A 27,328-nucleotide genomic window follows, 5' to 3' on the forward strand; every position below is an offset into this window, starting at 1 on the left:
CTTCTGTTTGCTAATCAAGAATGAGGTATGTGCTTTGATCTTCTCTATAAGCTCAGATGTCCTATGTTGCTTGGGGTTCATACTGTGATGTTTATAGTATTTTTGGGTGTTTCTCAATGAGCATTCTCATATTGATCAGGCATGCAATTTTTTTTAACAATGTCTCTTTTTGCATCAATGGTTTTTTTGTGCGTGTTCTTTGCCTCATTTTTTTTGTTACGATACTCAGCTTAGATTTGTCTTAGTCTCATTTGTCATACACTGATATCATTTTTTATTGAGTGTGGGTTCTTTTAATTGAGTTGCATGAGTGCTGTCAATTTCATTTTTTTTTGGGATTACTATAAGCCTGTTGAGTTCTAAGCATTAAAAAAAAATTCATCATAAAAGGGTAAATGGGTCATTTCATTTTCTTTTGTGTTCTCGACTTTATATTTCAATAGTGCTAATCATTTTCCCACCTCATTTGTTTTTACAGTCCGACTCTTCTTCTTCTTCTCAGTTTTTTTTTTACTTTTAAAAAAAAATGGTCAAAACAAAAAATGCCAATCAGCCTCTCTCTCCTCCGGCGTCTTCTCCGTCACAGTCCGTAGGCATTGTTCCTGTTCGCCCGTCGCCTCTTTCACCCACGGCGTCGCCCCTTTCACCCACGGCGTTGCCTCAAGTACGGTCACCCTCCCCGTCGTCCTCCACACCCACGGGTTCGCCTCCCTCACCCAAAGGTATGAGCTCTCCACCTAGTTCACTTCCTAAACGTTTTACTAGGTCCTCTCTTGCCTCGTCCAGTCCATCCACCCCACGGTCCTCACCCAATCCCTCCAACCTCCCCACATCCAAACCCACCCCATCATCAAAAAGAAAATCACCTCCGTCTTCACCAAAGTCTCCACCAAAGCGTCCAAAGAAAACTTCTAGGGTTCCAGCTACCTCTTCCATTCCTCCAACCACTACAACTCTTCACCATAGTCAGCCTACCCATCCTTTTTGCTCGGACCATAAACTACTGCGTTATAGGGATGAGGTCTCTTAGAGAAAATTATGGTTTGAATACAATGTTGTTATTGATGATTTTCCCCTCCATAAAGCATTAATAGAGTCTCGGGGGTGGCTCAATATAGTTACAAATCTCACACCACCTTGTCCGACACTTGTCCGTGAGTTCTATGCAAATATTGATAAAAGGATCCTTAGTGAAACAAGTGCTCTCAAGTACCGAGCCTACATTAGGGGAAAACGTTTTCCTTTTTCTCCCTCAATTGTGTCCAGGGTGTTGTCAGTTAGAAAAGAGCTGTCTCCTGCATTTAATCCTCAATTTACACCATCTAAGCTTGAAATGGGGGTTGCTTTGACTGGTTCTGATTCTTTTGAATGGGGTAATGGTGATTTGCCTGTTCCTGCTTTATCTCATTTTTACAAGGTGCTACATCGCATTGCTTTAAATAACTGGTTGCCGAATACTCATACCACTTCCATCACAACTGAGATTGGTAAGTTCTTATTTGCTGTTGGTACTGGGGTCTCGATTGATTTACCTGCCCTTATTTTTGGAAAGATTGTGGATGCTGCTTTAGCCACGGGAACAAGGAATGTTCTCCCGTTTCCTTGCTTAGTTCATCAAATCACATTAAGAGGTGGTCCAACATTGACTCTTCATGATGTGCCTTCAGCTGTTCCATCATTTGGCAAGTCTTGTAAAGCTCTGAAGTCCAAACAGGTTCTGCCTCCTACTTCGTCACCTCCAGATCCATATTCTCCACCTCCAGGTGCATCTGGCACTACGATCAAGGGTCTTGCTCCTTCTAGTTGGCAGGTTCAATTTGTGAATCAGTTTGTAGCCTTTGAAAAGAGATATGATGAAGATCAACAACGACAGCGGGCATTTGAGGTCTCCATGTCTCAACAGGTGGATTCTCTTCGAGAAACTGTATTGATGCATCTGTCTAGGTCACAGGCTTCTCATCCTGAGTCTTCACTGGTTTTTGATAACACTCCTGGGGTTTCTGAGGCCACTCCTGTGGTTCCTAATGCAGCTCATGTTGCTCCAGCTACGACTTTCGTGGTTCCTGTTGCAAAAGTTTCACAAACTCAGGGGGAGTGTATTCCATCTGCCTCAGCTACTGTCCATCCAGTTGCTCCTTCTCAGGGGGAGTTATCTTCTGCTGCTCATGGTCCACAGATTCAGGGGGAGTGTTCGTTCGAAATCACTCTAGATGCTCTGAATTCTGATGGTGTTCCCAAAGTCTTTATGAGGCGTCTTCCCAAAACTCGTTATGGTCGAAAGAAATATGATCTCTGAAGGGGGAGAGTTTGAGAATTTTATGTTTACTTCTGCTTAATATTGTATCAAAGACTGTTCTTTTTGGTTCTTGTGTTTCTCATCTTGCTTGGATATTTTTTTTTAATCTTTTCTGACTGAGTTTGTTTTATTTGTGCAAGATTGAGTTTTTATGTATCTGTTGGCTGTTTATCAGTGATCATATTTTGCCAAGGGGGAGATTGTAACAGCCTTTTTTGTTATGATTGTCAAAATATGTCTGTGTTGTTTCATCTACAGAGTTTGTTGATCAGTCTTTGAATTGAATTTTGAATATGTTGTCTCTGTTCGTACTACTTAGTCTCGAGTTTTATCTACTGGATGCTGTAGATTAATGCGTACACGTCAGCTTGTGTCAGTATATTTGGAAACATGTTAAATCTGTTTAGCTGGTCGTTTTGTTAATTAGTTAGGTGTTAGGATTGCTATAAATATAATAATCTGTTCCTAACAACCAAACCCTCTTTCTGTCTGTTGTTCATTTTTGTTGAGAAAACAGAATCTTGTTTTTCTCTCTTGTTTTTCTTTCTTTCTCGTGTTTTTGCAGGTTCACCATTGTTGAAGGTGGAGCTTGTTGCAGAGCTGTGGGAAGTTCTGATCTGTGATTCGAAGGGAGTTCGGATCTGGCTAGTAGAGGGATTCAACTAGCGTGCTCGAGGGGATCTTGAGCATTTTTGAATTGAGGGATTCGATTCATAAGTTCCAAGGGATTTGGAAATTGTTCTTGAGTGGTTACTCAAGTTTTTAGGGTAATCTGTAATTTTAGTAGTGTTAAGATGTTGATTTCATTTTGGAACTAGTCATTGTACTTAACATTTGATTTGTTAGTGAAAGTTGCATCTTACCCGACCCAAGCACTAGTCGGCTGGAATTTGTTCCAGTGCAGATGAAGCTTGTAAAATTCTATGTGTGATTTTACTTTGCTTTAATTGTCTATTTCATTCTAGTAGAATAATTTCTTGATTCAAGAAGTTAGAAATTGCACCTTCACCCTACTTGAAGAGCATGTTGATAATACGCAACACGAGAATGAGGTTCATAAATGAATAACTATAACTCATAATTCGGCAAGCTTGCTTGGATTTGATGATGTTGAATTAACTATATATGCTTACTTTTATTTGTTTTACTTTTATGTTGAATTAACCAAAATAATGGATGTGGAAAAGCATGAGCTTCAACAAAAGGCAAAGTTCTGGATATCAAAAAATGGAATTTCCCAAGATATGGAGACAAGCATTATGAAATACGCAAAGTTGATATTGCTAAAAGGAAGAGATGTGGATATCGAACATCTTTTGCATATTCTTCCATCGACACTAGGAAAATCCATTAAGGAACACATGTGTTTCCCTTTGTTAAAAAAGGTAAGTTTCTATATATTATGTCATTATGTTTTATCTTTAATTTAATTTATAATATGTTACTGTGTATTGATTATTTATAGGTTCCATTGTTTCAAAACATGGATGACGGTGTTTATAAAACAATTTGCGAATTTCTAAAGCCAGTCATATATTCGGAGAAAACTTATATCATTTGAGAGGGAGAGCCTCTTGATATGGTGCTCTTCATCACACAAGGTGTTGTTTGGCCCTTCGGAAGCAATACTAGTCTTACAAACCGTCTTCAAAAAGGTGATTATTATGGAAATGAACTCATAGAATGGAGGTTAAACTCAATTTCATATGATAACTTTCCACTCTCCATTGCAAATGTCAAATCTCAAACAAAAGTTGAAGCCTTTGCTCTTATGGAAATTGAGTTGGAGATTGTACTCACCATTCGTTGGCCCAAGTTCTACAAATACAACAAAACCAATGAATCCATGTCTGGGAGCAGGAATTATTTATGAAGAACAAAAAGGCACAAGAGAAAAAGGGACAAGAAAATAAGACACGAGAGAATGAACATAGCATACATGTCAACTCATAATATTATCCTTAATCTTTATTATATTTGCATATGTGTGGCTTTCTTTGCTTTGTTTATCAGTCAATTGGAAGGACGCTTAATCTAGCTCACTATAATCTATCAAATGAGTTTTCGTTCTTGTGAATTATTATATGATTAAATATTATTATACAGTATATTAATCACTGATGATTCGGATCCTCTACTATAGTGATTATACATATTGCATAGTATAATACTTATTATGATCAAAGCACAGTATTTCACTCACTCGCTCATGAATGTTGGCGACGCTTAGTCCCAATAAATGAACTCCTTTGAAATATCATTCTCCAATATTACCAGTTAATAATAACCTTCGATAACTCCAATATGGAGTCATGAAACTCCCATTCTATAGTAGAACCTTTAATGTATGAAATATAATTTCTTACTTGTCTCCAACTCAATATATGTTTCTTACTCTAAAAAAAACTAAAATTATTAAATTATATAATATAAATAAAATTACACCCACACAAGTCTTCACACTATCAATAAAGCAAAAAAGAAGAGCCCAAAGATGACAATTCTCTCTAAAAGCTCTACTAGAGAGGAGAAAAATAAAGATTATTACGTTAACATATAGTAGTAAGCTAGGTCTTTTGGCAGCTAAGATGCAGGAGAAGTATATCAGGACGACGTCGTTTTTTTCTTGTTGCTTCTAAACTTGTAATGATGTAACACTTTGTTCTGCAACCTCTTGACTTTTATAAACATTCGTCGCTTCAACAATAGCATTCACTAAACTTTTCAAACTAGGCTTCCCAGTATCAATTTTGAAATACGTCTTAGGATATATATATATATATATATAGGTTGGCTACTCGAACGTTTTCCAGTCATGCAGAGTTAAAACAAAGAGAATGTATGAAAAACTTTGCTTTTCTGTAGATTACTTTTGCTTAACGGATACATTTACAATCAGGTGGGCTTGATATATATAGTACACAGAGGACTATTCTAGAATAAAGAATAAAAAGATAAGATTACATAGTACAAAATATTCTTGATTCTTTAAGGAATCAGTAACCGAAATGTACTATTGTCAGACAATGATTAGCTGTCATGATCAAAATCATTGTGGTGGTCCTCCAATTCTGTTATAGCAATTCCATTGTTTTCAACATGCCCCCTCAAGCTGTGCTCTGATGAGTGTATGACAGCAAGCTTGTTTTTGAGATACTGGAATTGGGATATACTGAGAGACTTGGTGAGTATATCAGCAACTTGTTCTTCTGTTGGTACGTATCTGACTTCTACCTCATTGTTTAGTACTTTATCTCTGATGAAATGGACATCAATTTCAATATGCTTTGTTCTTGAGTGGAAAACAGGGTTTGAAGCAAGTTGTCGTGCTCCTGAGTTATCACACCAAATCACTGCTGGTTCTTTGCATTTTAATTCTAATTCAGCAAGAAGAGACTGCAGCCAAACTACTTCTGTGCATGCTTGTGCTAGTGCTCTGTACTCGGCTTCTGTGCTGGAGCATGCTACAGATTTTTGCTCTCGAGAGCTCCAGCTAACCAGATTGTTTCCGAAGTAGATGCAATACCCTGTCATAGACTTTCTGTCATCCAAGGAGCTTGCCCAGTCAGAATCGCAGAAGCCTTGAACATCCATGTTTGAAGATGTTGCAAAGAATATGCCTTCACCGATGGAGCCAGCAAGATAGCGAAGGATTTTCTTACAGGCATACCAGTGATTCTGTGTTGGAGCTTGTAAAAACTGGCTGAGCTTGTTTACCAAAAAGGCAATATTGGGCCTGCTAAGTGTGAGATATTGGAGTGCCCCGATAACACTTCGGTAGAGCGTTGGGTGATCGAAGAGAGCACTGTCTTGGAGGCTTAGCATGTTGTTTTGATTCATTGGTGTAGGACAGGGCTTGGCATTGATCATATTTGTTTTCTTGAGGAGATCTAAGGTGTATTTAGTTTGAGATAAGTGAATACCATGGTGCCCTCGACTTATCTCAAAACCAAGAAAATACGTAACGGAACCAAGTGATTTCAGAGCAAATGAAGCCTGAAGCTTAGTGATTATAGCATGAACATGGGCAGCATTATTCCCTGTGAGAAGGATGTCGTCGACGTAGACAAGCACAAAAAGGAAGGCGTCATCTCTGTGGAAGAAAAAGAGTGAAGTGTCGGCGACAGAATTGAGGAAGCCGAGAGCAAGTAAAGTGGTCTTGAGCTTGTCGAACCAGGCACGGGGGGCCTGTTTTAGGCCATACAAGGCCTTATGAAGCTTGCAAACAGCTGTGGGATGTTGAGGATCAACGAAGCCGGCTGGTTGTTCCATGAATACCTCTTCGTCAAGCATGCCGTTAAGGAAGGCATTATTGATGTCCACTCGTTGGATGTCCCAATTGTTCGAGACAGCCAAGGAAAGAATGATGCGAATTGTTGATGGCTTCACAACGGGGCTGAAAGTCTCAAAGAAGTCGATGCTGGGTTGTTGTTGGAAGCCTTTGGCAACCAATCGGGCCTTGAACCGATTAACGGTACCATCAGGATTATATTTCACACGAAGAACCCACTTATTGTCGACAACATGCATGTGTGGTTGTCGAGTTACAACTGTCCAGGTATTATTTTGCAAGAGAGCATGAAGCTCTTCATCCATTGCTGCTTTCCATTTTAGGGAGGCAAGGGCGTGGTCAAGTGTATCGGGTATAAGGACTTCATGATCAGAGATATCTGGGTTGGGAGAAGTGGAGGTGAGGAAGAGTTTAGGTTTGAAGATGCCGGCCTTAGAGCGAGTAATCATGGTATGTGTGGGCTTAGGTTGATGAGTCTTGGTAAGGTCGGGTTGAACAGATGGTGAAAGAGAAGGTGAGAGTGGTGGGGAGGTGGTTGGTTGAGGTGAATTTGGTGACAGAGAAGTAGAGAAGGGAAGATGGACTTCAGGTGGTAGTGTAGAGTATGAAGTGATAGAGTTAGGAGATTTACCTGGACTGTTGCACAATGTCGGGTTGACCGTGGAGGCAGGAGATAGCTGAGGGTCAGCAGCTGAACAAGAATCAATATCAGCTTCAGAGTGTTGTGAATTATCATGGTCTTGTGATGCAAAGGGAAACCATTGACTGTACTGTATTTGAGTGGAATAGGTGTTGGTGTCAGCATTTTTAAAATGAACAGCAGTGAAACCAGAGGAGAATGGGAAGTCTTGTTCATTAAACGTTACACTTTGTACAATGTAGACACGACCCGATGGATGCAAGCATTTATACCCTTTGTGGTTTGGGCTATATCCCAAGAAAACACATTTTGTGGATCTAAAGTCCAATTTGTGTTGATTGTAGGCTCGAAGATGTGGAAAACATGCACATCTAAATACTTTTAGAAAGCTAAGATCGGGTTTCACTTTGAAGAGGACTTCAATGGGAGATTGGTGACTCAAGGTGGGCGTTAAAAGGTGGTTAATGAGGAAGGCTGCGGTGCTAAAAGACTCCCATCAGTAATGAAGAGGAATTGAGGCTTGAACTAATAAAGTGAGCCCCATTTCGACTATGTGTCGATGCTTTCTCTCGGATTTGCCATTTTGAGGGTGTGTGTGTGGACAAGGATGCCTAAAATGAACTCCTATGGCTTTAAGAAAGGGAGCTAAACTTCGATATTCACCACCCCAATTCGAGTGAAGTGTCTTGATTTTTGTTTCAAATTCTCTTTCAACAAACTTTTGAAAATTAAGGAAGGTTTCCTTGACATCAGATTTGAGTTTCAAAGGATAAATCCAGGTGAAATTGCTAAATTCATCTACAAAAAGTACATAGTACTGAAATCCATCCTTAGACAAAACGGGTGAGGGGCCCCATACATTGGAGTGGATGATTTCTAAAGGTTGCTTGGCAGTTTTTGTAGTTGAGTGATAGTGTTTATGTTTGAATTTTCCAATGTGGCAGGCATCACAAAATTTTAAAGAGCTTTTGGAAGAAAATTTTTCATTGCCTAAGAGATGTTTCATTACATTTAGACTGGGATGACCGAGTTTCATGTGCCAAAGATCAATATCATTAATATTTGTTGATTGCACAAACAGTGACTGGGCAGAATGAGTGTACTCATTTGCTTGACTCTTACATTTGGACTTTGAGATAAGACTCTTTTGGGAATTAAAAAACTTTGAAACAGAAAAACATAGACTCGATTTTGGGACTGCAGATCTTGACCGTGACATGGGCACTTGAAGCTTATATAGACCATTGTTAAGCGCACCCCGAGCTAGCTCCCTCCTCGTAGCCAGATCCTTAATAATGCAGCAGTTAGAATAAAACTCAGCATAGACAGAATTATCTTTTGTTAACTGGGATTTGGACAGCAAATTTTTGGTTATTTGAGGTACACAAAGAACATTGTTAAGCAGCAAGGAAGATTTAGAGCTATGCAATTTTAAAGAACCAACTTCAGTAATTGAAAGGGGCTGGCCATTACCGATTAGTAGCTGATTAGTACCTTTGTTTTCAACTTTGTTCTACAGATTCTTGCCATCAGAGGTAATGTGATTTGTTGCCCCACTATCTATATACCAGGCATTATCTTGGTTCGGACCAGGTGCAGCATAGGAGTAATAGACATGCTGTTCTTGACCAGAATGTTGCTATCCGGAGGAGATGTTGGTGGAGTGAACTTGGCTTGAACTTGATGCAGGAGCTTGAAAATGAATGTCAAAGCGGTGATAACATTTCGACACCACATAACCAACACGATTGCAAAGTTGACAAACTGGTCTATTCCCTTGGCCTCCTCTACTGCGTCCTCGACCTCGTGGAGAGTAGCCTCTTCCTTGAGAGTTGTTGTTGTAACTGTTGAAGCCCCCATTTGTGCTAGCAGGCCTTCGAAACTGAGTTGCAAGGTTGGCACTGAGATTACTCAAGTCATTTGAAATGGGAGCATTCATTTGTTCCAAGCGCATTTCTTGGCTCTGTAAAAGAAATTGCACTTCCTGCAAGGTAATAGGGTCAGCACGTGATGTGAGAGTAATCACAACAGGGTCATAGTCATGACCTAAGCCTCCAAGTATGTAGAGAATCAATTCTTCATCCGAAATAAGCTGACCAGCTGCAGAGAGGTTTTCAGCAAGACCTGTCATCTTCATCATATAATCATGTATAGATAGATTGCCTTTTTTGAGAGATTGAAGCTGGAATCTGATTTGTAGTGTTCTAGCTTTGGACTGAGTTGTAAATAAAAGTTCAAGAGTGTGCCATACCTCAAAGGAGGTGGTGCATCTTACCACATGACCAAACATTGTTTCAGATATTGAGTTGAGTAGCCAGCTCATTATGGCTTGGTCTGTCCTCCGCCAGAGAGCATATCCTACATTTAGTTGTCGAGTTTCTCCTGGAATAGTGCCTCCAATCGTATTGTCCACGAACTGGGGAGGACAGGGCTTTGTTCCTAGCACAAATCCTTCAAGATCATGTGCACGTAATGCAGGTAGGACTTGAGATTTCCAAAAAGTATAGTTGCCCCGATCAAGCTTCAGAGTTAATGCAGCAAGACCTTGAAAGATGGAGATTGGAGGAGCAGCAGCAGGTGGTGCTACTGGAACCGGAGCAGCAGGGGTTGCAGAACCTTCTGTGGTTGCATTGGAGTCGGCCATGGACGAACCTGGGCTCTTAATACCAAGTTAAAACAGAGAGAATGTATGAAAAACTTTGCTTTTCTGTATATTACTTTTGCTCAACGGATACATTTACACTCAGGTGGGCTTGATATATATAGTACACAGAGGACTATTCTAGAATAAAGAATAAAAAGATAAGATTACATTGTATAGAATATTCTTGATTCTTTAGGGAATCAGTAACCGAAATGTACTATTGTCAGACAATGATTAGCTGTCATGATCAAAATCATTGTGGCGGTCCTCCAATTCTGTAATAGCAATTCCATTGTTTTCAACATGCAGTAACGACAAAGGACTCCCAGTTATTCTTGAAGATGTTGTATTGACCAAACTAGATGTTTTTGATGTCAATTTCTTGGTCTGACAAAAGAGTGGCTCGTTTTATGACCACTTCTGGGGCGTCGCATGGACTAGGGTTAGATATGTTATATGAAATTCAAGGGCCTCTTGAATTTGACTGAATCATAATTATTATATGTTATATTATATAATAGTAGACAACTTAAACTTAAAATACTATATAACAACACTCCAATAATAAAGGTACAAAAATAGGTTCCTAGTTGATGCAAAATAGTCAAGTTGCATATAATAGTATAATTCTAGTTGGATAGTAGATCGTGGCATAATTAAAAGTGATGTGATTCGCTCTTAGCATAATTATTCTTCTTGCGATAAATCGATGTATTAGGTCAAAAAATAGGCATAACACACGAAGAGTAGTTGAGAATCTTTCAGCTCAACTTTAAATTGTAGCCACTTAATTGGTCCAGTTGGTCATACCGTTTCCATTAAAATCAACATCCAAGACCAATCCCACTTTATTAATAATGATTAAAACATTGTTATCAGAGAGATCCTCGATATATTAGAATATTATGGACTTCAATGCAAAAAGTGAAAAAAAAAAAAAACAGAACAAAGCTCATGCACAAGACAATCTTGAACCAGTCTTTAATGATTAGATTAAATGGTACCATTAATTTATACACCATGAACAAAAGTTTTATAAAATGGACCAAAGTGGATAGCGAAGAGTACAAGGGTTAATGGCAAGGTTTCAAGGTAACGAATCATATGCAAAAAAGTTCCCAAAGAGTACTTACTGACACTCCTTTATTTCCCTAACATAATAATTACTATTATTACATTACCAATTTTTTCTTTATTGTCCACCCCTTTTACTTTTTTCTTTTTCCTAATAGATATAATATGTTTCTATATATACTATACGGATCTGTGATTTTTGTTCGGAATTTTCAAGCGTATGATCGATCACTCAATAATAAAGTGAAATAGTCATACAGTTATCTTTGTTCTATAGCTTATTATTTAAAAACATAACAAAAAGAAGAAAAAAAATCACATCAGACACGCTTTAATAAGTTTAATTCTTTATCTCTATTATACGTGTTCTAGAAAAGCACCAACACAGGAGAATAATATATAATTATAGAGAATTGCTCAGACGTATTATTGGTGCCCAACACCACAAGTAAGTGATATACCGTTATTAGTGCAGTTTAAATCAGATCTCACATATTTAAATTACTAAATATCATAGGGTATCGCTAACCAATCGCGAGTTGTCACTTTGTGTGGTGTTAGACATCTTAAAATGTCAAATAACAACACTTATAATTATATTATAATCTTTATATTATATACACAAAAGGAAAAGTACCAACCTAAACCTAAAGTAGCAAGGCCCCACAACACCTCCCAAGAGTGATGATATTACAGATACTTAAGAAACAAGAGCAAAAGGATAAAAGAGAAAATCCTGAGTAAAAAAAGTAAATTGTCATTGAAGGGTGAAGGGTGAAGGAAAAAGAAGAAAGTTTTAACTAGGATGCTTTCTATTTTTCCTTCCTTAATTCTCACTCCAATAATATTAAGACAGTGAAAGAAAGTAATGAAAAGGTACATTGTATTATATATGTATGTATATATATCAATATAACTAGTCACCTTGCTCTTCGCCACCACACCCACAAACTGAATTGCCTAGCCTCTTGGTGAGTGTTCTTCATATTTCTCACTTTATATATAATACATATTTATTCATGTTAATTATTATTTTTTTCTCTTATAGGTCTAGTAATTTTTTATGCAAATTATTTTGACAAACATATCGCAGTGTTTATATTTACATATATTGACGTGTAATGAACAATCTTGAAGGCAAGCATTTGGTCACATCGCGGTAAGTATTTTCTTCAAAGTTACACGTACGGGCATGCTATAAACACTGATATTTATTTATTAACTTTAAGTCAAGAAGGATCTGTTATAATTTTTTTTTAAACAAAATTCAAGTGAAAAAGTAGAAAATATATAATATAATTCATCTAAATACATTCATGATTTCTCTAATTAATGACAGCCTTTGAATGTATTTATTCTACACTTTTAGGGATGATTATAGTCCGAAGCAAGATAATTCCATCGCCACTAAAGATGGAAGGCAAGATCATTCACCACACAATAAAGATAAAATAAAAGTTGAGAAAATATTGAATCCATGGGCAGCATACTCGCGACTATGGAATAAGATATTCTTGGCTTCATGTGTAATTGGAGTCTCAATCGATCCATTGTTCCTTTACATTCCAATTGTAAACGAGGAACAAAAGTGCATTGATAGAGACTTCAAAATGGAGATCATATCTCTTGTTTTACGATCTCTTACTGATTTATTTTATGTTTTACATATTATTTTTCGGCTGAAAACTGCACTAGCCATGTCCAAGGAATTTGGTCTATCCATTTTCACAGGATTTCCTTGGTCTTATCTTCTAATCGATGTTTTAGCCATCCTTCCTCTCCCTCAGGTAAGACTACTAAACTATAATACCTTGTTAATTGGTTCATAATCGACCTTTTACTAGTCTTAAGAGAATACAAATATGTTACATCTGTTAAAAAATTGACATAAAAAATGCTTATCCTAGTAGTGTATATATATATACATATATATGGCTAATTATCTAGGATTTGTACATATAGATGGTAGTTTTAGTGTACTTCTCCAAGCTTTCGGGATCAAAATCTTTGGTTGCAAGAAAGTTCATCAACTCATTACTTATTCTCCAATACCTACCTCGGATTCTTCGTGTGTACTTATCAGCCAAAGAGCTAGGAAGTACTTTTGACTCACTTACTCGACGTGTATCAGTTAGAGGTGCCTTCTTCTTTTTCCTCTACATCATTTTTGGTCATGTAAGTATTATCATAATAATTCTTACAGAGAGATTAGTTTTCCTTGTCATAATATGTTGATTATTGGAATGGTTATGTACCTTTTTATAGTATTAAACTTGTAACATATCGTGATCGATCATATATAGGTGTTTGGGGCCTTTTGGTACTTCTATTCGATTTTTCATGAGTCACGTTGCTGGCATCTTGCCTGTAAGAAACTAACACCACAAGAATGTATTCCTGGTCCTTTTGATTGTCACAGCAGACATCCCATGAAGAATTTCACAAAGCTGAATCAATATTGCCCCGTTAATCCACCAAATACTGACATATTCGATTTTGGAATATTTTCTCAAGCCATTGAGTCTCGCATAGTCTGCAAAACAGATTTTACCAAAAAGTTCTTTCGTAGTTTTTGGTGGGGTTTGAGAAATTTGAGGTTTGTGTGCATATATATATATATATATATATACATACATATTTTATACTATCTTTTAAATGAAAAAAAATATGAATTTAAGATGTGACACTTCTAATTAATCTTCATATCTCTCATGCTTTCCCTTTTTTTTTTCAGTTCTTTCGGTCAAAACCTTGACACAACTAGCAATGTACAAGAGAACGTGTTCGCAATTGTCATTTCTATCTTGGGTTTACTTCTATTTTTATATCTTATTGGAAATTTGCAGGTATGTACTCATAATTCCTAGCTATAAATATAAATGTAAATATATGTACTTATATATATATTGTCAATAAATAGTTAACAAAAGAGATGACTTAAAATATTAGTGCCACTTTATGAATTTGTTGATATATCATAACATATGCCATGGCTTGCCCTCTTCTTGATATATATTATTTTACAGACATACATTCAGTTTGACAAGAATCATGAGGCTCCATCTAAAAACCAATTGGTGATTAGTGGAGTTACACATGTTCTTATTAATAGTTCAATATTCTTACACATATTCCATGTGGGACACCATAGTCTAATATCCCCCCTCAAGATGGTGTCGATTTTTCGCTCACCAATCTTGAATCACCTGATCACAAGTGGCCCATTTTGTCAGCTCGCTTATTTTTTTTTGGATCTCAAGTGTTTTTTCGCACTATGCGGATCTCGTGCGGCTTGGCTCACTCTTTTGGATCGGTGTGGATCGAATGCCCGCTAGGGAATTGGCTCTTGATACCATGACAAAAATCATGAGGCTCCATCTAAAAACCAATTGGTGATTAGTGGAGTTACACATGTTCTTATTAATAGTTCAATATTCTTACACATATTCCATGTGGGACACCATAGTCTAATACAGTTGGAAACTACAAAGTCGGAAGAGACTAGAAAAAAGATAAGTATCATTCAGCCAGAAATAGATTCTTATCTATCAAACCTTCCACCGCATAAAAGAAAAATCATCAGAATATACTTAACTCGAACAATTAGAGAAGGCAAAGATTTCGATTTCAAACTTCTCTTTTCACTACTAACTGAAAACCATGATGATCTTAATGAGGTTCGTAATCAATTAGTAGCTAGTTATTTACCAGACACATATATATGGTAGTTTGAATTTGATAATTTACTGAATTATGTTACTTATTATTCATGATTTTGAAATAGTTTGCAGCTTGGGCATCTAAAATACTGGGTATGAAAAAATATGACTCGAACACAACAAAACAAAAGGCGGAGTTGTGGATATCAAAAAATGAAATTTCTGAGGATGTAACACCAAAGATTAAGAAATTCATACAGTTGAGACTTCAAGAAGGAAAAGACGTAGATAATATCAACCTTTTGCATGTACTTCCATTTTCATTGGCAATGTTGATTAAGAAACACATGTGTTTTCCTATATTAAGAAAGGTAAGTTATCATCTATATTATATTATCTCACTAAGTTTGATCTTCAATTTGAGCTAATAATATATATTATTAATTGTTTTTAGGTTCCACAGTTTCAAAACATGGATGAATTTGTACATGAAACAATCTGCAAATATCTAAAGCCAGTCACATATTCAGAGAAAAGTTATATCATTCGGAAAGGAGAGCCACTGGATATGATGCTCTTCATAACACAAGGTGTTGTGTGGAGCTTCGGAAGTAGTACTAGTCCGATGAATGGTCTTCAAAAAGGAGACTTTTTTGGAAATGAACTCGTAGAATGGCAGTTAAACTCAACATCCTATAATGACTTTCCAATCTCTACTGCTAATTTCAAGTCTCATACCAATGTTGAAGCCTTTGCTCTAATGGCAATTGACTTGAAGCATGCACTCTCCCATTGCTGGCCCAAGTTCTCTAAATACTACTTAACCAGTGATGAATCCATGCCTGAGGGCTTGAAATATTTTGCAGCTACTTCTGTGCAACGAGAATTCCGATGTTACATGATGAATAAAAAGGAACAAGATAAGTTCACCATACGTACTGTTTACTGACAATGTCGTTTGGCTAATTATATTAGCTTATATATATATACGGTCTTAGAAAACTTCTACTTATTCTTTATATATATAGCATTTGCCTTGGTGTGTAGCTTTCTTTTCTTTTTATTGTGATGAGGGCATCGAATAATATAATTTATATGGAGCTTTTGTCGGAAGAATTTTGTTGGTATATTTAAGCAACTTGCATTTTCAGAACGAAGAGAAGAAGAGTGGAAACATTTAGAGGAGATTGGTCGAAATATTGCAAGGAAGAGCAAAGGGTTGCCTCTTGTAGCAAAAACACTAGGAAGTCTTATGCGTTTTAAGAAGACTAAAACTCAATGGGAGGAAGTACTATACAACGAATTGTGGAAAACAAAAGATGTTGAAGAAATCTTTACTCCATTCCTTATAAGCAAGCTGTTTTGATTTGTCAACTATAGAAAGGTGTTGTTTCTCATACTGTGCTGTATTTCCAAAAGATGATTGTGAAACCTGAGATTTTTCTCAGGTTGGAAAAGTCAAAAAGGGCAGGAATAAAGAAAAAAAAATAATTTAATTATATATATTCAGTTTTTTTTTATTTTCTTTTTCTCTCTCTCTCCCCGACACTCTCCTCTTCTTCTTCTTCTCTCGGCATTCCAAGGCAAGGCTCCAGACCCAGCCACCACCGGCCACCATTTTTGATGCGCAGCAGCTCATCGGTTTTGCCTTACTCCGGCGACCTCAAATGCCAAGCGGCACTGCCGAACTCGCCGTCAATCATTTGGAATCGCCAGTCAAAGTTTTGGTTCGTCATGTTTGACTATGTTTTTCAGCCAACTCCGACCACCTCTTGACGAGTGGTTGATACCCTTGGAACCAGCGTGGAGAGAGGAACAAAACCCACTAATTCATTCCAGTCAACTTGCTGTTTTTCTCCAGCAAGATTTTGGGTATCTCCGCCATTTGGAAGCGTTTTCCGGTGACACCGGAGGTCATTTGGGCGAAGGAGCTGTACTTTCGTGATGTACTCATCGAGAGGATCGTTTTGATATATGCTATGCATATATTTGTCGACGTTTCCGGTACCGCCACCAACCGCTATAGTGCACCGCTTGGTTGAGGTTTCGGAACTTGAAATTTTAAATATGGTCATATTATATGTCATTGGACACGATTTTGAATAAGGAATGCTATGATGATAATCGTTTGCTCATTTGGTGCACGTAGGGAAAACGTTATATATAAATCGGACTAAATCATTCTAAGATCATCGATAAGCTTAGGAGCGTTGCTTTGGGCTCGGATTAAATTCTAAGGAGGTATCTAAAGAGGAAGGGATTCAACTAGACTATTGGACTTATTTTACTCGTATTAAATTGCATTCAACATATTCCAATTTTGATATTTATAAAATGTTTGAAAAATTGAAAACTTAACCTGCATATTTTCTGATCTGTTCTGAGGGCACTGAGTGCCAAATATATATTTTTGTTCACTTATTTATGCAGGTTATGATTTTAGGTTTATTCAAATGTAGTTGTTATGTTGCCCAATTTTCTATAATATAAAGGGAATATGTTTCTTTCTTTTCATGTTTACCTGCATTTGGTTATACCGATGAGAGCCATAGTGATCATGATTGGTGCACGTTATTGTTTCACGGCCTAGTCTCTGTGTCATCATAGGTAGATCATGTGTCCACTCACCTGTAGGTGTAAAGACCTAGCATCTGTATACAGGAAGTGTTATGAGCCTCCCCCTTGTGGTGGTTATCAGGTCCGGCTACCTGGTTTAGGATGTCGGATTTTCTATGGTGGGTAACGGGAACTAGGGATCTAGTGGACGGTGTGATGTACACTTGTAGCTATGCTCTTATGATTATTTGTGGTTTCTCTCTATTTTGGTTTATACATAATGATGTATGTTTTGTTTTAAAAAGCTAACCATGCAAGGGTTTTTATTGAACTTTTGAGTCCTATGTTGTTAGTTGATTTCCTACTGGGCTTTATAAGCTCACCCCTATCTCTCCCATTCCAGGAGCCTAGTGACGCGGACGTGGAAAGTGTGAATTATTGCTGAAGCCAATGTGTTTAGTGCCATAGTCCTATCTTTTGAACATTGTATGTATTTAATTTGGAACCTATCAGTCTGTACATCTAAATTACTTATGTCCTAGTTAGAAATGATGAATGGTGGGTGCTAAGTATTATTTTGGGTATTTTATGACTTATTAAATTTAACTGTTTGGTGACTACATAACTGTGGGGATATTATTATTCTATGTATTAAGATAAATGATCCTACTTTTATCCGTAATATTTTCATATATAATTATAGGAGTTATCCCATTATTTCGACTTATAATTATAGTAATATTTAATATAAATTTGTTGTATTTGTGATCCAGGTCTCAAAAAGGGCCAGTTCGTTATGTTAGTTATTTTTGGTCATTTAGTGCAATTGTTAGTTTTCAGTTAGTTTCTCAAACTGTATAAATAGTTGCTTTGATTCATAAGCTAAATAACGATTGCCTTGTACAGATTTGTTCTCAGTTTTTCTCTCAAGTAATAAAACATTCAATTCAGTTCATTAGCTCTCAACTTATTGTTTTTAGTTATTCTGTTCTGTTTTTGTTCTTGGAGTTCTGTTTAGTCTAATACTGAAGGCATTGAAGATCAAGCTTGAATCATTCACAACAAGTGGTACCAGAGCACAGGTTCGTCAAAATCAAGATTCAAGTTCGAAGGTTCAAGATTCACCAAGAAGATGTCCGCTGCAAAGTTTGAGATTGAGAAGTTCAATGGAACCAATGATTTCGGGTTATGGAGAATCAAGATGAAGGCTCTACTGGTACACAATGGGATTTCGGAAGCCATTGATGAAGAAGCCATCAAGGAGATTGGAGAAGACAAGAAGAAACTGAAGGAAATTGAAACCAAAGCACATAGTGCTATCCTTCTCAGTTTAGGTGATGAAGTCTTGAGAGAAGTCTCTAGTGAAGACAAGGCACTGGGATTATGGAACAAACTCAGTTCCATATACATGAAGAAATCATTGGCTAATAAGCTCTATCTGAAGAAAAAGATGTATACCTTGAGAATGGAGGAGAACAAAGACTTGAGAAGACATCTAGATGACTTTAATAAGATCATACTTGATCTGTGTAATATCGGGGTGAAAAAGGAGGAGGAGGATTTGGCAATTATTCTGCTCAGTTCATTGCCAAGATCATACGAGCATTTTGTGGACACCATGCTCTATGGGAAGGAGACCCTGACTATGTCCGAAGTGAAAGCAGCTCTGAGTTCAAAGGAAATTCAGAAGAAGGTTGATGGCAAGGATGAAGACAATGGTGAAGGTCTCTATGCCAAGAAGAAATCACAGCACCAGGACACCAAGAAGCCGAGAGGAAACTCTAAAGGAACTTAGAGGAACAAGTCGAGTCCAAGAACTGAAACGAGGGGCGGAACTGACAAGAAGTGCTTCTATTGCAAGAAAGAAGGCCACTTTCGAGATAAGTGTATGGCTCTGAAGGCTAGACTCAAGAAGGACAATGTCAAAAGCCATAGCAGAGGAGAAGCTGATATAGTTGCTGATGGCTATGAGTCAGCAGATGTGTTGGTGGCATCAAGTCAAGACTCTGGACAAGAATGGGTACTTGATTCAGGTTGTTCGTTTCACATGTGTCCTAACAAAGACCTGTTCTGCAATCTTGAAGAAAAGAAGGGTGGAATTGTGCTTCTGGGAGATAACAAAGAATGCCTAATACATGGTATTGGAACAGTTGCTTTCAGTTTGCATGATGGAACCAAGAAGAAGATTCAGAATGTGAGGTATGTTCCAGATCTTAAAAGGAACTTGATATCAATTGGTGTCTTGACAGAGAGGGGTTACACCATTAAAATCGATGACAAGTTCTTGAGGGTGATAAGAGGTTCTGACTTGGTAATGAGAGGAAAATTCAGAAATGGTCTGTATTTTCTATCTGGTACAGCAGTTTCTGGATTGGTCAACACAGTGGCATCTGTTAAGAAGGAGGATAGAACAAGGTTGTGGCATTTGAGACTTGGCCATATCAGTCAAAGAGGCCTCACAGAACTGGAGAAACAAGGGATTCTAGATGGAGAACTCAGTGGGGAGTTAGATTTTTGTGAAGAATGTATCTATGGTAAGAGCTGCAGACTGAAGTTTGGTGCTGGAACTCATAACACCAAAGGACCACTGGATTACATTCATTCAGATCTCTGGGGACCTTCAAAAGTACCAAGCATAGGTGGAGCTAACTATTTCCTGAGTTTTATTGATGATCATTCTCGAAAAGTGTGGATACACTTACTCAAATCCAAAGATGAGGCACTGAAGTATTTCAAAGAGTGGAAGAGTCTTGTTGAAAATCAGATTGGAAGGAGAATCAAGGCTCTTAGGACAGATAATGGCCTAGAGTTCTGCTCAAATGAATTCAATGAGTTTTGCAAGGTGGCTGGTATCAAAAGGCATAAATCTGTTCCAAGAACCCCACAACAGAATGGATTGGCCGAGAGGATGAACAGGACCCTTATTGAAAGGGTACGATACATGTTGAAAGGTGCTGGAATGGAGAGAAAATTCTGGGGTGAAGCAGTCAAGACAGCTTGCTATCTGGTCAATAGAAGCCCAAGCACTGCTATTGGATTCAAAACCCCTCAAGAGAAGTGGACAGGTGAAGCTCCCAGGCTTGATAACTTGAGAATTTTTGGCTGCACTGCCTATGCTCACATAAGGCAAGACAAGTTGCAGCCTCGAGCTGTTAAGTGTTTGTTTCTGGGATACCCCGATGGTGTTAAGGGGTACAAATTATGGTGCATGGAAGATGGTTTCAAGAAGTGTATAGTGAGCAGGGATGTCACTTTCAATGAGAAACAGATGGCCATGAAGGGTAAAAATCAATCTGATCAAGTTAAAGAAACTAATCAGATTCAAATTGATGCACAGCCTAGTGAAGAAAAATCAGATGACAATAATGAAGCAGGAACTCAGGAAGAAAGACTTGACACTTATCAACTTGCCCGAGATAGATCAAGAAGGGAATCAAGGGCACCTACCAGGTATGGTTTTGCAGACTATACTGCATATGCTCTCACCATTGCTTGTGAAATTGAAAATGCAGACCCAGCAACATATGAAGAAGCTGTTAATGGTAAAGACAGAGATAAGTGGATTGAAGCCATCAACGATGAGAAGGAGTCCTTGATGAGGAATCAGACCTGGAAGATAGTTGAAAAGCCTGAAGGGTGTAAGCTAGTGAGCTGCAAATGGATATTCAGAGTAAAGGAAGGACAATCAAGAAATGAACACAAGAGATTCAAGGAAAGATTGGTGGCCAAGGGGTTTACTCAGAGAGAGGGAGTTGATTTCAATGAAATCTTCTCACCAGTTGTTAAGCAGGCATCAATCAGAGCAATCATGTCAAAGGCAGCTGTTGAAGACCTGGAAATAGAGCAGATGGATGTCAAAACTGCTTTTCTCCATGGATCACTTGATGAAACGATATACATGAAGATGCCTGAGGGATTTGATGAAGACAGAAACAAAGTGTGCCTGTTACAAAAGTCATTGTATGGTCTGAAACAGGCACCTAGGCAATGGAATCACAGATTCGATGAGTTCATGCTGAGGAATGGATTCACTAGAAGTGCATACGATCCCTGTGTCTACTTCAATCATCTACTCTACCTACTCCTCTATGTGGATGACATACTTATAGTTGGAAAATGCAGAAATGAAGTAGACAAAATGAAGATGCTGTTAAGATCTGAGTTCGAGATGACTGACCTGGGAAATGCTAAGAAGATACTCGGAATTGAGATAAGAAGAAAAAGGCCTGATTTCATCATTCTGAACCAGGAGGAGTATTTGAGAAAGGTGCTCAGAAAATTTAATATGGACAAGTCAAAGCCAGTGGGAACACCTCTTGCTGCTCACTTCAAGTTGACTAAAGACCAAGCCCCAAAGACTGAGAAGGAAAGAGAAGAGATGGATGCAGTACCATATGCCAGTGGTGTGGGAAGCCTTATGTATGCCATGGTGTGCACCAGACCAGATATTGCACATGCCATGAGCATTGTTAGTCGATTTATTGCAGATCCTGGAGAAACTCACTGGAGTGCCCTCAAGTGGATTATGAGATACTTAGCAGGAACACTCGGCCTTGGTTTAACATACAGTTCAAGAAATAGAACTGATACAGATGTAGTTGGGTATGTTGATTCGGACTATGCAGGGTGCATAGATACCAGAAGATCCTTAACTGGTTATGTCTTTACTGTGCAAGGAGGATGTGTTAGTTGGAAGTCAAATCTTCAAAAGGTGGTTGCACTTTCATCTACAGAGGCTGAATACATGGCTGCGACAGAAGTTGTTAAGGAGGCTATTTGGCTCAAGGGGCTGGCAAGTGAAATTGGATTTAATTCAGAAAATGTCACTGTCCATTGTGCTAATCAAAGTGCTTTGCACTTGATAAAAAATCCTATATTCCATGAAAGGTCAAAGCACATTGACATTAAGCTTCATTTTATTAGAGATGTTGTCTCTAATCAGGATGTTTATGTTAAGAAGATCCATACAAATCACAATCCTGCTGATATGTTTACCAAGGCAGTAACTCAAATCAAATTCAGTCACTGCCTCGATCTCCTCAACATCAGAAGTTACTATTGATCATTATCTCTAATGATCTTCAAGAAGTTTGCAGACCTGAATCAATGAGGATTTTGTTGTATTTGTGATCCAGGTCTCAAAAAGGGCCAGTTCGTTATGTTAGTTATTTTTGGTCATTTAGTGCAATTGTTAGTTTTCAGTTAGTTTCTCAAACTGTATAAATAGTTGCTTTGATTCATAAGCTAAATAACGATTGCCTTGTACAGATTTGTTCTCAGTTTTTCTCTCAAGTAATAAAACATTCAATTCAGTTCATTAGCTCTCAACTTATTGTTTTTAGTTATTCTATTCTGTTTTTGTTCTTGGAGTTCTGTTTAGTCTAATACTGAAGGCATTGAAGATCAAGCTTGAATCATTCACAACAAAATTAAATGATCATTTATAAAGACTATTTTCCACCGAGGGTCAAAGTTTGACCTTTGACCACCCAAGTTATGGATATTACAAATCTGCCACGGCCTAGGGCTCGGGTCGTGACAATGATGATATTTATAAGGATGTATTGATTGAAATATGGATGTCACAAGGCTATTTAGGTCATGACTATGGAAAAAATACAGAGAATGAAGGTCTTTCAAAATTCAATAAAGGATGATCTTGATGGTGCTATTCGAAGTTGCAAGATGCACGATATTGTGCATGACTTTGCCCAATTTTTGGTAAAGAAAGAATGTATCACAATGGAAGTTTTTCCCGTTGAGAAGAATTTAACAATTGATGAAAAAATGAGTGAAGTTGAAGATGATAGTACAATACTTGAAGCCTTAGAACCACATCATGGAAACCTGAGATCGTTAATAATCAAGAACTACATTGGTCCTTGCATGTCTCCTAGTTGGATGTTGTCTTTAACTCGTTTACAAAACGAGTTCAATTTTGGAATTGTGATCTCACCCTCTTTATAGGAACTTCAATTTCTCCACCATCTAGAAATACATTGGATGAAAAGTCTGAAAAAGGTGGGCGTAGAATTTATGAAAAAAGCTAAAAGAGATAAAGAAGATGATGTTGGTTCAACAAGTCGACTAAATTCACCAAATTTAGTCAATTCATCATTCCCAATGCTAAAGAGTCTTTTATTTGATTCGAATAATGCCCTCTCTTACTGTATTGAAGATTTTGAATTGTCCTCGCCTAGAAACACTACCGGACTTACTTCAAACAATGGTTGCACTGAAAGAATTAAGTTTAGGCTCATCAATGATACTTGAGGAATGTTGCACAAGGAGGACTGGTAAGGAATGGGCCAAGATTTCTCACATCCCAAACATCCATGTCAACTACAACTATGTGCAAAAAGATGGCCAGCTTTATTCTCAGTCTAGGTATTTTTCTATTCCAATTTTAATTATTAGTTTTATCTTCTCTTATTTTCAAAAATCTTACATACAATCAACATTTTCTGTTACAATTGAATACATCAAAGAGCTTTGCTATGGGGAAGTGCTTAACTTTGAATATATTTTATACCCTGTGTTTTCATTTTTATGTATTTTTTGTTTCGCTTTAGGTTTGAAAAATTTGTAGGAAACTCAACCCGAAACAAAAATAATGCCAATTAATTATTGGAGGGACGTAACAGCTGTGAATTCTTGTCATCGATTATGTGAGTCCCAGCCATTAGAAAACTGTGTCAGATTCAGATTACTTCCCTGGTTGTCTGCGGCCAGTGTTGCTGTACGTGAAGTATTCTATTTTCATCAAAATATTTGTTTGTGTTATTTTTCTTACTTCATATATATATATAAATATTTCCAAAAATGATCTAATAATTTTATTTCAAATTATGACGAAATTAAATGCTTTGTTTCTGAACAACAATGAATATGTGTATGTTACTTGCTTTTCGGCTGAAAAACTTATGCACTGCTATATCAATCATCATCATCATCATCATGTCAAATCCTAATAAGCATTCTTCTCTCTGTTTCTCAGAGAAAAAGCTTGCAAACTCATTCTACAGTTCTGTGTAGTGAGACGATGAGACACCCCACTCCAATTGAAGAGCATCAAGCCGTATTCTGTTCTGTTTTTGTCGTTAATTCACTTTGGTTGTCGTTTGTCCTGGAAACTTGTCGTTTGTTGTGTTTTCTATTCAGTGTCGTTTGAGCTGATTATTCCAGTTACAGACAGACAGGTCCTTTATTTAATCTCTAAAGCGGTACTGTTTTGGTATTGTATAAATACCACTGTTTATCAATGACATCATTTGATGATGAGTTTGAATTGGGTTCTTGTGTTGTTGTGAAGTGGATCACTCTGTTTTCTTCAGCATAGACTCTGCATATTTACATGTATGTTAATATATTTTATATATATATATATGATATATGATATGTTATATTCACTCCTAAGTCATATATATATGATAAATTAAAACATATTTATTATTCAATAAAATCAAATGGAAGCTTGCAAAAAATTATGGGTATATAGATTATCAGTTTGTTATACTTGTAGATATGTTGGTAGCTGGAATTTTCATCATCATCTTGAGATATTTATTTAATTGACCTAAATTAAGTTGATAATATTCTTACAAACGTACTTTAATTAGATTTGTTGTTTTAGCAAAAGCTCTAAAATTCAGAAAATATATCAATTCAAGTATTTGATACGGCCTTGTATCAAGAAATGGCCAAACTTAATTCTCATAGAATTGGCGTACTCCCATAGAATTGAAGAAGAAGATAAAAGAAGAATAGGAAGAAACAGAGAGAGAAGAGAATGTATAGAGAGAAGAGCTAATAGCTATATTTAACAAAGCAATCACCACTTAAATTTGGACAAGTGTCCCACATTTAACAAACTAGTCTCCATATATTTTCTACTTAAATATATATATATACATAAATACACATTAAGAGAGAGAGAGCTCAAGAAAAAAACATTATCATCAATTTATATATATATATATACATAATGTGATCAATGTATCTCTATGATTAATATCAATCAATTTAATGGTCCCACATGTTATTAATTTGTACACGTTTTACAGTATATCAATATAAATAAAAAATAAAAAATTAGACTGTCTAAACTTTTAATTTTTATTTATTTTTCCAATGTTTACTTAACTAGTTCAAAGTAATAAATTAGTAGTATGAAAGGAAGTGTTAAATTAGTAGTAGTAAAGCAAATAAGATAAATATTGAACGGTATAATCGATTGTAATTTAAAAAAAATACAAATTTTAGGAATCTTCAGCTTATAGCTCTTGAAGCACATATTAATAAATAAGAAAATTTAGGAATCTTCATGCATGTCTCAAATAAGAAAATTTGGATGAAATTAACTTATTAATAAATAAAAATACATTATTAATTTCCAATATGTGTGCAAATTAAAAAAGATGAATTTATATAATTACATATACATATATATGTTAGAAATTTATTGGGGTCACAATTGTATATATAAAATGTGTGTTGGGTCATCATATAAATGAGTCGAAATTATGTGGTCTATTTTGGAATAAAGTTTATGACTTAAGGGCATGATTGTCATGATTTTAATATGTGGATATCAATTAGACAATTTCTGATTTGATGATGGGCCAAATTAGAAATAGTTAATAAATATTAACTGTTTTGGCAGTTGGTAATATAACAGGTAATGGTCCCCATTTTTGCATCGTATCGTATTTTTCAGATTCTTGAATCCCCATCATCAGGAAAATAAGGCTTCAAAGGATTTTGATGCAAAATTGGAAGATCATACCCTTTACAAACGATTCAATGGACTCTGGTACGCTTCCGCTAATCTTTGACTATTTATTGTTTGGTTCTCTCTAATTAATTAGGGCTAAATTCAGATTATAGTATTCTAACATTTGGTACCAGAGCAACCCTAAATTAATTCTTGAGAATATATAGAAGTATTGGTCTTCCATGAAATTAATTTTTTGCAATCGTTTATATATATATATTTTATTAGTTCATGTGATTTTGTGCTAAATAGCGTAATCTGTAATGTGCTAACTTTTGTTATGCGTGATATAGTTATGTATATCATTCTGAATATATATAAGCAACTTTTGTTATGCGTGATATAAACAAATATCTGATTCTGTGCTAACTTCTGTTATGCGTGATATAGTAATCTATGCGTGATATATCTTCTGTTATGTAGTTAATGGAATATTTGTTAACTTTTGTAATATATACATATATATACCAATTGTATATACTACAAAAGAAATGATTACTGATAAAAAGATGTCTGTTTTATTAGTTCCGTCAAAAGTGATAGTATTAATTGTCAATCTGCACTTATTATTAGTTATGATGAAATATAAAACAAATATGATTACTGTATTGTGTGTATTATATATGTATGCATATAATCCTCTCAAAAGAAATAGACATGATTATTAGTTATATATGTATGCATATAGTACAGAAATGATTTATATTAACTTACCTGTATATAATTTCTTATATACAGTTTATTGATTTTGGAATAATACAGTAACAATAAATTTTGATTTTGGTTTTGGATTTAATTAAAATATCAAAATAATAGTGTGTATATAATTCATGCATTTATTAATTAACCCAAAGGTGAATTAATATTTGGCCGAATTTTATGCATACCTGTGGTGATAAATATGTGGCAATTGTAAGGTATTTTTTTTGCGAATAATATGTTAGTCCAAAGATTGCATATTGTTTGATATAATTTATTGTCAATGTTTGATCGCTACAACAAGAGTACTGCTTACAGTTAATATTACTGTCGAAAGACTTAATATTAATGATGTGTTTGGTATCTTGAGATGGGATTAACCATTATTTGATTTTATTGTTTTATATGGATTCTTATGTGAGCTTGTTTTTTTGTTATTTTGTTATATATTCAGTTAATTCATCTACTCCTGCCACAATAACTGCCAACATTAACTCTATTCCCATGCTTAATGGGACAAATTTCAATGCTTGGAAAGGAAAATTACTTGTAAACCTTGGTTGCATGAAATTAGACTATGCATTAAGGCAAGAACAACCTTCACCTCTTACTGCAGAAAGCACTCCTGATGAAAAGATGGAGTTTGAGAGACGGGATCGTTCTAATCGCATGAGTCTAATGATCATGCAACAATGC

At 36.4% G+C, this 27,328-nt stretch overlaps 1 protein-coding gene across 2 annotated transcripts; it reads left to right on the forward strand.

Annotated features, from left to right (window-relative positions):
• Positions 1-11,862: 11,862 nt before the first annotated feature.
• On the forward strand, positions 11,863-17,038 carry LOC133834324 (cyclic nucleotide-gated ion channel 1-like). 2 transcript variants are annotated; one of them, XM_062263910.1, is made up of 8 exons: positions 11,863-11,916; positions 12,039-12,104; positions 12,315-12,732; positions 12,908-13,120; positions 13,249-13,541; positions 13,680-13,791; positions 14,730-14,975; positions 15,059-17,038. In XM_062263910.1, the coding sequence occupies exons 2-8, from the start codon at positions 12,067-12,069 to the stop codon at positions 15,551-15,553; spliced, it is 1,815 nt and encodes a 604-aa protein (XP_062119894.1). In that variant the 5' UTR covers positions 11,863-11,916; positions 12,039-12,066; the 3' UTR covers positions 15,554-17,038. The 2 variants fall into 2 exon arrangements, with proteins under 2 accessions (XP_062119894.1, XP_062119893.1); XM_062263909.1 differs by having other exon boundaries at positions 11,893-12,104.
• Positions 17,039-27,328: the final 10,290 nt, after the last annotated feature.

Source organism: Humulus lupulus, chromosome 5 (assembly GCF_963169125.1).
Source record: "Humulus lupulus chromosome 5, drHumLupu1.1, whole genome shotgun sequence".
NCBI classification, from domain to species: Eukaryota; Viridiplantae; Streptophyta; class Magnoliopsida; order Rosales; family Cannabaceae; genus Humulus; species Humulus lupulus.

Bases quoted from the DNA above. Each gene is read 5' to 3' on its own strand.
- LOC133834324 (XM_062263910.1), top strand. From the start codon at position 12,067: ATGAACAATCTTGAAGGCAAGCATTTGGTCACATCGCG. The intron at 13,121-13,248 runs GTAAGTATTATC...GATCATATATAG, and splicing joins TCTACATCATTTTTGGTCAT to GTGTTTGGGGCCTTTTGGTA. The intron at 14,976-15,058 runs GTAAGTTATCAT...AATTGTTTTTAG, and splicing joins GTTTTCCTATATTAAGAAAG to GTTCCACAGTTTCAAAACAT.